Source organism: Mytilus californianus, unplaced genomic scaffold, assembly GCF_021869535.1.
Source record: "Mytilus californianus isolate M0D057914Y unplaced genomic scaffold, xbMytCali1.0.p SCAF_4, whole genome shotgun sequence".
Lineage (NCBI taxonomy): Eukaryota > Metazoa > Mollusca > Bivalvia > Mytilida > Mytilidae > Mytilus > Mytilus californianus.
Window position 1 is genome coordinate 81,334,831 of NW_026262690.1, and position 16,101 is coordinate 81,350,931.

The 16,101-nt window shown below is 33.8% G+C and overlaps 1 protein-coding gene across 2 annotated transcripts; it reads left to right on the forward strand.

The window, feature by feature from the left end:
* Positions 1 to 8,840: 8,840 nt before the first annotated feature.
* Positions 8,841 to 15,698, forward strand: LOC127738674 (toll-like receptor 13). Of its 2 annotated transcripts, none has more exons than XM_052250002.1 (2): positions 8,841 to 8,905; positions 12,373 to 15,698. In XM_052250002.1, exon 2 carries the CDS (start codon positions 12,390 to 12,392, stop codon positions 14,523 to 14,525), a length of 2,136 nt encoding a protein of 711 aa, XP_052105962.1. In that variant the 5' UTR covers positions 8,841 to 8,905; positions 12,373 to 12,389; the 3' UTR covers positions 14,526 to 15,698. The 2 variants fall into 2 exon arrangements, with proteins under 2 accessions (XP_052105962.1, XP_052105963.1); XM_052250003.1 differs by lacking the exon at positions 8,841 to 8,905 and adding an exon at positions 9,707 to 9,737.
* The last annotated feature ends 403 nt before the right edge of the window (positions 15,699 to 16,101 follow it).

A 16,101-nucleotide genomic window follows, 5' to 3' on the forward strand; every position in this document is an offset into this window, starting at 1 on the left:
ATCTTTTATTAACTTTGACAGTCAGCTTTTGGGCAGGTAATATGAATATGAAATCCTTGTAAAATAATAAAACTCTTTTCCCTCTTATAAAATAACAAACTCCTCTAACTAAGGAAAGGCAAAAATGAAATTATCTTTTTATTGTCCTATATAAATGACAATTTAAGTTTAGATAAAACAGAAAGCAAAACAAAATCTAGCTACAATTGTTTACAATATATCAAACAAAACTTAATTATAACTGGCAACTTTATCTTCTTTACTAAGAAAATCTAAATACAAATGTATCAGCATATTAATATAAGTGGGTGGTAATTTCTAACTTATCTTGCCAAATAAGGTTGTTGTTTTATGAATGAAACGAGGTCAGGAAAACAGATGCAGAAATCGACGTTGATGGGATGTTTTAAGTAATGTGGACAACTCGTCCCCGAGACAAGTCGGACCGAATCCACTCAAACCGTCTAAGAAGACAACTTTGACCGTTTGTCAGATTTACTTAGGGTTTCATAAAATATTAGACTAACATGTCTAGCGGAGCCATTTATCTTTTGTTTGTGCATTGGGGTCTATTTAGGGGTATTTGGAGGGGCCTGAAGAAGGGAGGGGTTAACTATAGAACCCTATGGGATTTTATTTTTTTTAATTTTCAAATGACTATTTCTCGAAAACAGTAGGTGATAGACACATGCAGTCTTCAGTAATGAGAACAGGACAATATAAAAAATCAACCAAAATATAAGACGAGTCCCTGGGGGTCATCCTTACCCCCTTCAATTTGAAAATGTACTTTTATCTTGTAAACCGTCGAGATCCCGACCCCTAAACAATATATATACTTGAATGGGACAATAAAAGAAATCAATGAAAATAATTTGGGGGAGTCCCCAGTGTCGTCCCACCCCTCCTGTTTGAGAACTTGGAAATGGTCAAGATCCCCACCCCTAAATATATATATATATTCATTTATGGGACAATAAAACCAATCAAAAATGAAATATAGAGTGAGTCCCTGGGGTCATCCCACCCCCTCCTGTTTGAGAACTTGTAAACGGTCGAGATCCCCACCCCTAAACCATATATATTCATGTATAGGACAATATAACAAATCAAATGAAATATATTGGGAGTCCCTGGGGTCACCCCAACCCCTCCTGTTTTAGAACTTGGAAATGGTTGAGATCCCCACCCCTAAACCATATATATTCATGTATGGGACAATAAAACAAATCAAATCAAATATAGGGGGAGTCCATGGGGACACCCCACCCCCTCTTGTTTGAGAACTTGTAAACAGTCAAGATCCCCAAATCCTAAACCATATATATTCATGTTTGGGACAATATAACAAATCAAATGAAATATTTGGGGAGTCCCTGGGGTCACCCCACCCCCTCCTGTTTGAGAACTTTGAAATGGTCGAGATCCCCACCCCTAAACCATATGTATTCATGTATGGGACAATATAACAAATCAAATGAAATATAGGGAGAGTCCCGGGGGTCACCCCACCCCCTCCTGTTTGAGAACTTGGAAATGGTCGAGATCTCCACCTCTAAACCATATGTATTCATGTATGGGACAATATAACAAATCAAATGAAATATAGGGTGAGTCCCTGGGGTCACCCACCCCCTCCTGTTTGAGAACTTGTAAACGGTCGAGATACCCACACCTAAACCATATTTATTCCTGTTCATCATTTCAAAAAGATTTGAATGACATACAGGGTCAATCTCCTTGGTGTCACATATGCATATCACTTTACTAAACCAAACCAATATGAACTGGACTTTGCCCAATGTCAGGAGACCATGGGAATGACGAATTATGGGGGCTTTGTTTGGGAGACTTCGACCGTAACGGCATCTTGTCATCCTTACCCCCTTCAATTTGAAAATGTACTTTTATCTTGTAAACCGTCGCGATCCCCACCCCTAAACAATATATATACTTGAATGGGACAATAAAAGAAATCAATGAAAATAATTTGGGGGAGTCCCCAGTGTCGTCCCACCCCTCCTGTTTGAGAACTTGGAAATGGTCAAGATCCAAACCCCTAAATATATATATTCATGTATGGGACAATAAAACCAATCAAAAATGAAATATAGAGTGAGTCCCTGGGGTCACCCCACCCCCTCCTGTTTGAGAACTTGTAAACGGTCGAGATCCCCACCCCTAAACCATATATATTCATGTATAGGACAATATAACAAATCAAATGAAATATATTGGGAGTCCCTGGGGTCACCCCAACCCCTCCTGTTTGAGAACTTGGAAATGGTTGAGATCCCGTCCCCTAAACCATATATATTCATGTATGGGACAATAAAACAAATCAAATGAAATATAGGGGGAGTCCCTGGGGACAACCACGCCCCTCCTGTTTGAGAACTTGTAAACAGTCAAGATCCCCACCCCTAAACCATATATTTTCAGGTATGGGACAATATCACAAATCAAATGAAATATATGGGGAGTTCCTCGGGTCACCACATCCCTCCTGTTTGAAAACTTGGAAATGGTCGACATCCCCGCCCCTAAACCATATATATTCATGTATGGGACAATAAAACAAATCAAATCAAATATAGGGGGAGTCCATGGGGACACCCCACCCCCTCTTGTTTGAGAACTTGTTAACAGTCAAGATCCCCACCCCTAAACCATATATATTCATGTTTGGGACAATATAACAAATTAAATGAAATATAGGGAGAGTCCCGGGGGTCACCTTACCCCCTCCTGTTTGAGAACTTGGAAATGGTCGAGATCTCCACCTCTAAACCATATGTATTCATGTATGGGACAATATAACAAATCAAATGAAATATAGGGTGAGTCCCTGGGGTCACCCACCCCCTCCTGTTTGAGAACTTGTAAACGGTCGAGATACCCACACCTAAACCATATTTATTCCTGTTCATCATTTCAAAAAGATTTGAATGACATACAGGGTCAATCTCCTTGGTGTCACATATGCATATCACTTTACTAGACCAAACCAATATGAACTGGACTTTGCCCAATGTCAGGAGACCATGGGAATGACGAATTATGGGGGCTTTGTTTGGGAGACTTCGACCGTAACGGCATCTTGTTACAATTATTTCTTGTTAATTATAAAAAAAAATTTATCCAAAAAATGAGTCTAGATTATTGAATTTACTTTAATTGTTTATTAAATTATTTCTGGGCCTATAATAATTTTCATTTATGGCTCATTTTAAAGAAAACATATAAATCTTTCAAGCAGTGTAAAGCCCGAGAATAATTGACCAACTGTTTTATAATCACCTGTCATTTTATTCCAAACTTGGAGTAACATCATGCACTTGGGGGTGGAGATGTGAGTCATTTACATTGATATACGAGTTGCTTTTGAAAACCTTGATGAAATATTAATTAATTTGCCTTAATAATCAATTCATTTAATGAACATAAATGTACAATATACGAATGTTTAATGTTTGTTCTTTCAAATCTTAAAAAAAAATTGAAGCAACATTGCCACAGTTTTCATAATTACGTTTGCCTTGGTTTTTGGTTAACTGCCTACAGCGCTTACAGTGCTTTGATTATTTTTAGCATGAATTAGTTTATTGGTTTGCTCTTTAAAATAGTTTCCGTTTTCTCATGCTTGAGCAATTAATAGCCTTCTTTTAGTGTGAATTTTGCTCATTGTTGAAGGCCCTATGGTGAAATTTAGTTGTTTACTTACGTTTTCATCCTTTGGTCTGTCGTAGATACTAGTTGTCTCATTGGCAATCTTAATGCATGTTATTTTTATTCTTAAAAGGCAATATTGTTGTATCATGAATTAGCAACTGATGGTCTGATAATAATAACAAAAGTTTTTCATAAAGAACTTGACATATTGCATAGACTCCTGTGCATTGTTGAATACTGTTTATTGACCTTTATTTTTATCTTTTGATTGTTTGTGTTGTTGGGTTACAGTCTTATTGACATATACAAATGTATCTTTCATCTCCATTTATTTACTTTTGAAGAAGTTATACTACCATGGTAATAAAATGTCTGGTATTGAAGTTTATTATTTCAAATGATAAGAAAATGTCTGATATTGAATTCTACTAATTTCGATTGTGGGTATTAAGAACAATTTAATGAGTAACAGGTATGCTCTTATTACGATATTTTAAGCTGATTGGTGTACAGATACTTGGTATATAGAACTATTGCAATGTATAAATGTTGGTCAGATGGGGCTCACTTGACCTAATTTCAAAGATCAGTGATCAACAATAAGTTTTGTGATTAGATCCATTTCTTACAATACTAAAACAATAGGTCTGCTATATTGGGTATGTACAATGATTTTTAGGTGTACATGTCTGTCTGACAGGTTTCATATGATGTTGACCCCATTGTCATGGATCAAGTTTCAGATTTCCGCATTATGACCTTGATTCTATCAATCAAATATCAAAGATTATCGGTTAAAAGACGATATTAATATATTTTGGATAGGAACAAAACTGTTTGAAAATTGAACTTTTATAAGATCATCTACAAAACAGACCAAAATTCATCTTGCTTTTTTATCGTACTTGAATGTTTCAAAATCAATCATTGTCTTAAACATGTACATGTTTAGGTGCACGTTTGTATAAGATCAATTTCTATCCAATGCACTCATTCTTGTATTGCAATTTGCTGTTTAAACAAAATATTTGCTCTATAGCATTTCAGAGGATTTCTATATTACGCCAGTTCTTCCAGTTCAAACATTGTAAAGAAAAAATTGTCATATCAATATTCCACGCTGTCATATGCTTTTCTTGCAGCTATTGAGATTATATGAAGTACAAAAAAATGTATGTGATTAAAAAAGTAGAAATTATGTTTGATGCTCATTGGGGTTTACTTACTAGGGATACATAAATACATATTATTCTTCGTTTTCTCTGATGAGTTTTAAAATATGATACCAGTTTTTTTGTAAGTATGACCCTCTCAAGTATGATCCTCTTTTCTGACATTCATATAAAATCTGCATTCTTTAGTCCTTTAAATGGAAAATCAAAACAAGCATATTTATAAGTACTTCCTTCTCATTTATGTTCCCGAATAAAAGAGAATACAATTGGATGATGAAAATTTGAATTTGGGAAGTATTTGTTTTGCCAGAAAAAAATAAGATAATATTAATCCTCGTGATCAGCAATTGTTATCTTTTTATCTTTAAAACCCCTCATTTTTGAATTTTTACTAAGTTACCTAGATATTTGAAATAAAGTTGTACCAGCTATCGTACATCTAATTTCATGTTTTCTTAGAGGTCACGCGCCTAATACATGTTCAAGCAATTTCAACTTTGTAAAGCGATTTCTTTATTTGATGTGCTTATAAAGAAGTATAATGGTATGCACATTGATATATTTTAAACTGTTGCTTTATCATCCACACAATTCAGATTTGGTAGGAGTGTGGAGCTCTTTCAAGGTTTGACTGGAATATTTAGATCGTTTAAATGGTAAGTTTTCTGATTAGATATTGATATTCAGTTGAATTGCTGTATATCAGTTTCATGCAACAAAATAAATAGACTGTATCCTTAGTCATGCTCTAACTGAAAGTTTTACTTTATTCATAATGATATCCAATGCAATAAGTGTGATGGAAAATGAAGCACATATTTTAGAACGTTGATATTCAATATACGGTTGCATCACTATCCCTGTATTTAAGTTTTCAGGAAATTATAATTCCTGTTGATTTGTCATGTTCAAGTAGCTGGTTTTTTATTGTTCTGTAATACTTAGATTTCTGATTAGTAAGAACATCACTTTTACTAGATTGATTAATTGTTGGTGTTTTAACGCCACTTTTGGGCTTTTTCGTGGCGGCCAGTTTTTTATTGGTGGAGGAAGCCGGAGGGCCCGGAGAAAAATACGGACCTTCAATAGGAAAACTGGTAATCCTAGTCAATTAAGATTAGAGTCGAGTGCACCCGCACGGGCGGGGTTCGAACTCACAACCTCAGTGTTGACTGGCTAGTGATTAAAGTAGTAGAACTACTTAGACAGCTTGGCCACCGAGGCCCCCTCACTTTTACTAGACCATCGATGTTTAGTTTGCTGTTGTATTACCATCTGCTCTATTTCTCTCTCAAATAGCATTGAGGCGAGAGAATTTAACGATGTACTTATCTCATCAATCCATAAAAATAGTTAAAAAATAAAATAAATAATATTAAAAACGAAGGGAATCGCTTGAACTTTAAAAGGAGCGAAACCATCTGGTACAGCGAAGGGGCAAAATAAGGCGACATTAGTAAAGCGATGTGAAAATCTCGTTAATCGAGAAGGAAGAGAAAATTGAATGTTAGAAATGAAAATGAGGGAATCGCAAAAACTCCACAAGAAGCGAAACCAGGATGACATGCATTCAAAAAACACCATGCGAATTCACACTCAGTCAAATTGTTATAATCGGAAATATGACAAAATCTGTAAAATAACATTTTACATGACTGTACTTGTATCTAAAAATCTTAGACCGCGAAAACATGTCGCTAGTAAATTTAGATACATACAAATCGTATCGGTCAACCATTTTGTGATGGTGATCGTAAAACTATGTATTGTAGATGACAGTCGTGTTTCATGCTCATAATTTTGTTGTTTAAGTTGTTATGTAAGAAGCACATCCCCTTTGAATTCAGTATAGTGTGAACATGCATGTTTTAACTGTTGTATGTAAACACCGTAAGATGGAAAAGGGGTATCGATTTGCTGAGGAATGGGAAGTTGTAAAATAGAAAGTTGAAATGATCATGTTTGTCATAAATACTAGTTTGAATGTCGCTATCGAGGAAAAGATCAAAGATTGTAAAAAGTAAAATAACAAAAATACCGAACTCCAAGGAATATTCAAAAATTGAAAGTTCCTTAAACAAATGACAAAATCGAAGCAGACATTCTACTTTCGGTATTATCCTGAATTTAAAGTTCACTGTGATATATAAGATGTAATCTCTCATGGAAATGTGGGTAATTGAGTGACGGAACATCACAATTTATCGGAAATTAAAATAAGTGGCTTTTTGTTTTGTCTATCGGAAAAATGAGATTTGCTGCATATGAGTCCCAAAAAGCAGGCTAGTAACCTTTGGAATACCGACTGTCTGCTGAAATATCAATCCATCAAACTCAACAAATAAGATGTCGATCAAAGACCTCAGCATTTTTATAATATCAACTTCGGTGCATTTTGGTGTTGAAATCAGTGTAGGTCTTCAAGAAGTAAGATTTTTCATAACCCAAAACAAGAAATTGGTACCTACGTTTCTCATTTATGTAGAAAAGGCTCTGTTTAATGCGATGATGTAGCCAATCTTAAAAATAAGCACGAGGAATAGTTATTGAAAGCGTAGAATATCATGTTTTAATATTACTGCAAAATTGAAAAGATTGAGAATGTATATGAGGAACTAGCGTCTCTTGCTGTGCGCAATGCGAATCCACACTCAGTCAAAAGTAAAATAACAAAAATACCAAACTCGAAGGAAAATTCAAAAATGAAAGTCCCTTTTCAAATGGCAAAATCAAACGCTCAAATACATCAAACGAACGGAAAACAAGTGTTATATTCCTGACTTAGTAATTATCACAATCGTGAATACTACGCAATCGGTTTGCAAATAAGACGACTATTCTGGTATCTAAAGATTTAAGACTGCGAAAACATGTTGGTCACCCATGTTGGGATATTGACCATATGACTAATGTGTCCATTATAGTCACTTTTTTTCTCATAACAAAGCAGAGCAGCTAGCAAAGCATTTCTCAGTGTGAGCAGTTATATTTCACACAAGTAGGTTTCTTCTTTAATAAGTTTATATTATTATGGTGAGACAATTCGATAGGCTTTCTTTAAGTGTCACTTTGATTTTTCTTTGTATAGAAACCTAAGTTATACTTTTATGATCATGAAGAGCTTAAAGAAATACTACCTATACATTAGTATAGTGTTTGAAATTGGATTCATTTACAATATGATATGAATAATGAATGCCCATAATGGCATTTTAGGGGAAATATTGAAACAGATACATTCTGATCAAAGGCACTTGGGCATTGACCACAGTCTCTGCTCTTACTTTTAAATGCAGTGTGCTTGGCGGATGAGCAGCAAATACCAATTGCAAAGTACTTAGAATATTAAAAATAACCGTGCATAATTTAACTAAAGCCTATTCATGTCTTCATGTTGGTTCTAGAATGTGTTGGATATTATATAGTAATTGACCTTTTATTGCTTGCATCTACGTTATTTGGACTTGGTCTCATTTGCAATCATACACTATCTTTGTGTTTATGTTAGAATGAATAACAGTTCGCTGAAAAAGCATATATATGTACGTAATGAAGTGAACTTGCCCAATAGTGTGTGTAGTGCTATTGAACCCGTCTCTCGTTTTCTGTTAAAAAGTAGTTAGTTATAACGAATTTAGTCAAATAAACAATATTATCAATTTATTATAACGCGTTGTGTTATAGTAGTCGTTTTTTACTAGTAATAATATTTATGGTACCAATTTTATTGCCCTAGCTGCGGATTTCGACAATAAATGGCTCTTCAGTGATGCTCCGAGTCCTAAATATTTGAAAATCCATAACTTATACATAAAATTGAAAAGCTAATCAAACCAAAGAGTACAAACAATAAAGTCAAATCCGTTTTATTCATATGTTGCATTTCATGATTTAAATATTTTCACTGAAAACTATTTCGAAACCAATATACAGTTATATTTAGCTTAATTTAATCAAATACCTACGTGACCTTCATATTAAGTTTATCACATATAATCATACGGAAATTACAAATAAGGAAGTATTGAAGAATTATAGATATGACAGTTACAGATCAGGTAAATTGTAATTAATTGATAAGCAATTTTGATTAATGATAATGAATAATAATTATTGAGAGTTTAAGATTATCTGTTACTACTATTTGTGTTCTAAATTAGACGGGACACATTTGATTAATTTGGGGAAACAATATTTCGTATAAGCATTTGACGGATCAACTGAATCAAATGCAATATTTGGAAGAAACTTGAAAAGTAATCTTCATGGTAAATGGTTAGATAAACTGGTAGAGCTACTAACCCCTTTCCAAAATCATTTAACACTATCAGAGTCAATATTGTGTTTGGAAACTGCAAGAATGCAAAACATTGCTCAAAATCAATAGAGGTTCTTGGACATACCCCCACCCCCCCCCCCCCCCCTTTCCCTAGTCATAATTGTAGGTCATTCACCTTTGAAATTCCGGACAACGAGCAAGTATTCAGTCTAATAAAGTAAACATATTTTGTGATATCTTAGTCATCCTGCATTTGGTGCAGTCCTGAACGTTGCTCGACTGTTCTTCAATGCACATGTTTAAATATTATATAATTTGAAGAGTGTTTAGTTTCAAAAGGAAGTTTAATGTTTTGGTATCTGAGGTGGATAACAGTTTGCTTTTATATCAACTTGAATTGTCCGAATATAAATAGCAAGTTATTTTTAACATGTATTTAAAAGATATATTTCCCTTCTTCAAATGTATTGATCTTGTGATAAATGAGGAAGTGTACTTCGTGGAATATATATATATATATATTAAATATTTCAATTGTAAAGGTAATAGTGACGATCGATTTACAATTCTTTTCATATCTCGTGAATGGCGGGTGTAAAGTTTTATTTCAGGTAAGAGAAGTTCGATATTTATCTACCCGGGTTAGGGCGTTGCTGATACATTTTATGTTAAGATATACACAGTTGTGTTACTGTAATTGGTTTGAAATTTCAAAGTCTTTAAAGGGGCACTAGCTGTCAAATTCATGTTCACCGTTTTGACTCAAATTCTCATATTTGATTTATAACCATGTAAAACATTTATCCAAATTGTAAAAAGTCCGAAATAAACAATTTACAGGGCATAGGCTCGAGAATATGTAGTTTCGTTTCGTGTGTATTTTAGTCTAGATGCCGTCTAATTAACTATAGAGTTGACCTCCGAAAACCTCCGATGAACATATAAGCGATATAAACATATAAATATAGATATAAATAAGATAAAAAAAATCGTGCAATTCGATTTTTCTAGGTCTGTTTAATTTCATATTATACATTAAAAATATATGTTAATCATCATTTTTACCTGTATAAGAATGATGTTTTGTGGATTGAATCAGCCAATCAAATGATTTACCTTTGTTTCACTTTCACTGTTGACATTCTTTTCCTTTAAATAACTCAGAACACACGATTCATGCATCTCTAGCTAAGGGGTTAAATTGAAGTTCACATGAATACGGATTTAACGAGGTCGAATTATTCACTTGCAAGTGAATAATTCATCATCAATGTTTCTCAACTTATTTTGACCAAATTGAACCATACTGGCCGCTAAAAGCGAATTATTATTTCACTATTTCACTATCATTAATGATTGAACAAAAAAAATATTCATATTTTAGATTTCTATATATCTCGTAGCAAGTGCCCCTTTAAAGTATGGGATAACAATGTTTGGAAAGCGAAAGATAGATATGAAAAAAAATCTTAACACCTACATAAGAAGTATATATCAATCGACTAGATATACTAAAAACATAAGTTAGGGATCGGCTATGCATGTAATTCATTGCAATCGCATTGATGTATTCAAAACGCAATATTCTAATCAAAAGACCCTCTTTAAAGCTACTCATGGAAAATAAAAAGAACTCTTGATAAATTTCGTCCGATACGTTTTTTTTTATAAACATTAACCGGGAACGCTTAAACCCAAACATATGAAAGAGGGGCCTGATGGGGGTCTCATCACGATTCACGAGTTGATTTTTTTGTCAATCACGATTCACAGAAAATAAATTTCCATAATCACGGATCACGAAAATATAAAAAAAAAAATCTGTAGAAAAACGGATCACGAAGAACGAAAATAACCCACCAGGCCCCTCATGAAAGCCTACTTACATACAAAGAAACGTTAAGAATTTATATAACCAAAATGGACATGTAGAATAACTAAATTCATCTAAGGTCAACTTTGCCTTAGGAAGATTGATCATTAGTATCCTAGTAATTTCTGGCTTTATCAATAGGAATTTTAGACGTTACAAATCATGCCAGTCCTGAAGCAATGCCTACTAAATTGATGATACACTCGGGGACTAACAGTCCACTAGCAGAAGTATCGATCAAGTGGTAGTAAATTGAAACAACACTCTATAAATTTCGTGCGTCCGAAACTTTTCTGGAAATGATTCACCTTCATCAGAATCGTTCAAACCCAAACTTTTGAAAGCCAGTGGTGTATGAATACTTAGATACGTTAGGAGTTATATAACCAAAAGGGACACTTACAAAATTTATCAAAGAAGAATTTAAACAAAATGTGTTTCATAAATCTTCTTAAAACCGATTAACAGACAACTGAGATGCTGATTCCCTCGGGGGTTATCAGTGCGCTAGCAGTTGCAACGACTTGGCGTTAGTATATGAAAACGATTTTATTTTGGTTAAATTTCGAGCATCCTTTACGCTTTTGATTGATCTTCACCAGGAAAGCTCAACAAAAACATTTGAAAGTCAGGAAGATATGGATACGTAGCAATAACCATAAGTCAGTGCTTGTAAATTAAAACGATCCTTTATAAATTCAGTGCATATGAAGCGCAATATATCTTCATCAGGACAATTCACACCAAAATTTGAAAGTCAGAGATATAACCTATAAATACGAAGAAACTTTATGATCATAATAATGAAAAGGGCAATAAAAAGAATAGTAAAATTCAACTGAGGTCAACTTTGTCTGAGAGAGTTGAAATCTTAGTTTCTGCGTGTTTTCTTAATTCATCAACGGTGCAAATAGACCATATGTTATCAATCATGTCAGTATCAAAATACTGGCTACTGAGCTCAAGATAAACCGGAGAGTAACAGTCCATTAGCAGTGGTGTCGATCGACCCTGTATTAGTAAATTAAAATTACACTTTATAATTACACTATATAAATTTTGTGTGTATGAAGTGTTTTTGGAGCATAGGTGCAATAAAGGTATACACCTTAAGATAATAGAAAAACTTTGCTTTATAATTATTTTCAATATAAGCGGCTTTCTTTCTGGTTCCTGACAGAATTATGAATTAGATCGGCAACACAAAACCTTCTTTTTCCTCATTTGATCTTAAACAAAACCAAAAGTATATTATGTTAAGTGTGCAAAACAAAATATCATACTAACTTTTTAACACCAAATTACTTGTGAATATAATAAATAAGCTAACCAATTGTCAACCATGAAACATCGTTTATTATTTTCTTTTTCAGATATTAAACCTACAACCATGACCAGTATGAAAATCATCATACCTGTATATTTATTTGGAGTGATCTCCCTTACGTTGCTTCACACTGCTTCTTCAATAGAATGTCCACAGTTTTGCACTTGTAACAAAATAACATGTGAAGCTAAATGCCAGAATAGGTTATACGCCGGTATCCCAGCTTTCCCAAATTATATCACTAGTCTTACCTATACCGGTATGAATTTACCTGAGGTAAAAAAGAGAACATTTAACCTAATTAAAGATTTAGAATTGCAAGTTCTTATTCTGAGACATAATCGTATAGAAAATATTACAGCTAATGCACTTAGTGAATTAAAACATCTGCGACATCTCGATTTAAGTGGAAATGGTCAAATGAATTTTACACAGTTAGCAAAATGCCTTCGGAATATTGAATCGCCTAATATAACGATTTTAAAACTTAATTCATTTGGTTGGAAAAGTGAACCGATAAGCATTTATGAAACAATTTCAAAGTACAACATCACTGAATTGCAAATGTCCCGAAATTATTTCAAATCTTTGAATATGAGCGCACTTGAACAGTACGTCCCAAACTTGACCTCATTAAATGTGGCGTATAATGATATAGAGCATATAATACCAGGTCAGTTAAGGAAACTTGAGATTTGGAGAATCCACCACAATTATGTTGATGTAAATTACACATTATTCAATTCTACTGGAACCTGTAACTTTCCAAGTTTGAAAGTTTTGAATTTGACCTCAAATTTTGTCAATCATTTTGAAAATCGTTTTTCTTGCCTCGACAAACTAGAAGTATTGGTCCTAGACAGAAATCCCGTCAAGCAAATTCTAAAAGACACATTTTCCGATCTGCCGTCATTGCAAGTTCTACATCTGAATCATTTGGGTGATCGTTTGTATAATATAGAAGCGTTTCCATTCCGAAGTCAGACATTAAAGGAATTGTCATTTTCAAGGAATCATTTTGCTTTTTTGAAATCTGCAAGGTATTTATACTTTAACAGTACTCTAATATTTAGCGGAATTCCCAAACTTGAAGCAATAGACCTCAGTGACAATTACTTTAATCTTACCGATTGTGTTCTTAAAGAAATGATATCAAATCTGACAAATTTAAAACGAATAACGATAAAATCGTGTAAATTTCAAACCATTCCAACTGATATCTTTAGCAAAATGAAAAGACTTGAAGTGTTAAACTTGACTAAAAATCACATTGGATCATGGAATGGAACAGAAGTTTTCGGTAGCATATCATCACTAAAGACATTGCGTTTGGACTTTAATTATATAAATGTATTCAACGACACATCGTTTCCAGAGTCCTTCATGGCAAATCTTAGGTCTATAGATTTGGCGGGAAATCCTTTTTTCTGCAGCTGTAAGAACCTATGGTTTCGTAAGTGGATTCATTCTTGGCGATTGAAAAGACCACATATATTTAAAGGATATCCAGCAAATTACCTTTGTATCAATCCGCCAGAACTACATAATACCGAATTGAAAGATTATTTTCCGTCCGACGACGAGTGTTACCCGGAAAAAATGAACGCAGCATTGCAGTCATTTATAGTGTTATCACTGGTAGGCATCTTCAGTGTTATATTGGTTAGTTTAATTTATAAAGGTAGATGGCATATTAGATACTGGATCTACCTACAGCGGGTCAAACAAAGAGGGTACATTTCACTTAACAGTGGCGACAGTTCCCTGTATTCTGGATTCGTAGTATACAGTGACGAAGATAGACATTGGGTCTTTTCCAAGTTTCTTAAAATAGTGGAGGAAGAAAACGATCAAACATTATGTATTCATCATCGCGATTTTGAAGTAGGGAAGCTCATTGTCGACAATATTGCCGACTGTATTGCACAAAGTAGAAAAATTATATTAGTATTATCTCGTACCATGATGACGAGCGATTGGTGCTTATTTGAAACAAGACTTGCGCAGAGAAAGTTTTTAAATGATGATAATGGATCTCTAATAATCATTATGCTTGAAAATATTCAAAAGAAAGATATGCCACATTCCTTACGTGACTTAGTTGATTTGACAACGTACATCACGTGGTCGGAAGAACCTGACGTACAAGAAAAATTTTGGACAAATGTTCTTAAATCTATCAAAGGAGGAAATGAATGATTTTCTGTTATCAAGAAATAGGAAGGACATTTGTAGACTTTTTATAGACTATATAATTCTATTCACATGCACAATGGTCATATATGTATAGAAATTGTGTTCTTTTAAATGTATGACACACATGTAACTGAGAGTGAGAAAGAGAGAAAGAGAGATTTTTATTTATTGTATATACATATGTACCAATAATCTGTCAGATATATGTTCCCATTTGCTTTAAAGCAAAGATGTTGCATTGCTATTCCTAAGTTCTACAAGATATCCTAAAAATAAATTGTTTCTGTCTTTCATTTTTGACAATTATGTTTGCTTATATTTTGTGTTTCTATACTCAGAAATCCTTGACGAGAACCGTACCAAACGTATGACAATCCAAGGCCGAGATAAACCAAATAGACGAAGATTAATTTACATGCAGTGACAATGACATGTACATAAGCAACAGACAACAATGAGTCTGAAGCTTGTAATAGTCTACCTCCCGTAAAACCCGTTGTTGAATCAGACGTTTGGGAAGGGTAATGATATCATATGGCACTTGTTGCATTGTTTATCACTAAATCTTGTAGTTGGTCACGATTTAAGTCAGATATTTAGATCGTCTAGACTCCATCCTCGATCCATATGATATAGAACTGTTTTAGCCGTCTGGCAGAAACAAATAGCATAAGTGGGTATTTTTTTATATTTAACATGTACTATGTAGAACGATGTTCTATAGACTTAACATATGTTAACCAAAAATGTTAAGACTTTAAACCGTGCTTGACCAAAAATGTCCATAAGATGTATTAGGGTAGGCATGCAATTTGTTTTTGTTAAAAAAAAAACCACCGAAAACAGGATTCATACTTATATGAACATATTGTAGATTTTTATTGCAAGAGTGTGTGTGTTTCGTTGGAAACATTTAATGATTTCATCGCTCAGTGTGAATCTGGTCATAATGTGGATCTTTCATACATATAGTTGTCTGTCTAGCATGTAAGCTGTTACACTGTAAAAGACAGAAATCTTATAGTTAATACCACCAACGAATATACAATTTATAACGTTGTTTTACTATATTTTATTATTTTCATTTTTCCTGTTATATTATCCTTTTGGTATAATTTACCAGTGTTTATATTATAACCAAGTTTAGGGAATTGTCAATACATGCTTTTTCTTTTCCATTGGTGTTCATTATTTGATAAAACAGTATCCAGGACCAAGCTCTGTTGAGATATACGGTGTGAAACGTAACAGGCCCATATCATTCTGAGCCAGCGGTACTGTGTTTATATAAGCAAAACCGTGTAATTTGATCTCCTTGTGCACAACATATGTTTCTTGAAAAGCAATAATTGACCAGAAGCACGAGCCCACGAGACCAAAGTTTTGGATAGCCAATCATATATAACTTTGAGACACATAAATAGAAGAGTAAAATCGTTACGATAAACTTTCCAAGCTGTGGGTTTTCCAAATCAAATGAAATATTTTTAGATATGTTGCGTCCGGATCTATCTTCTTCAAACCCTAAAACTTGAAAACCAATGATATTTAAATTCCTTGACTACACGAGGCGCTATAT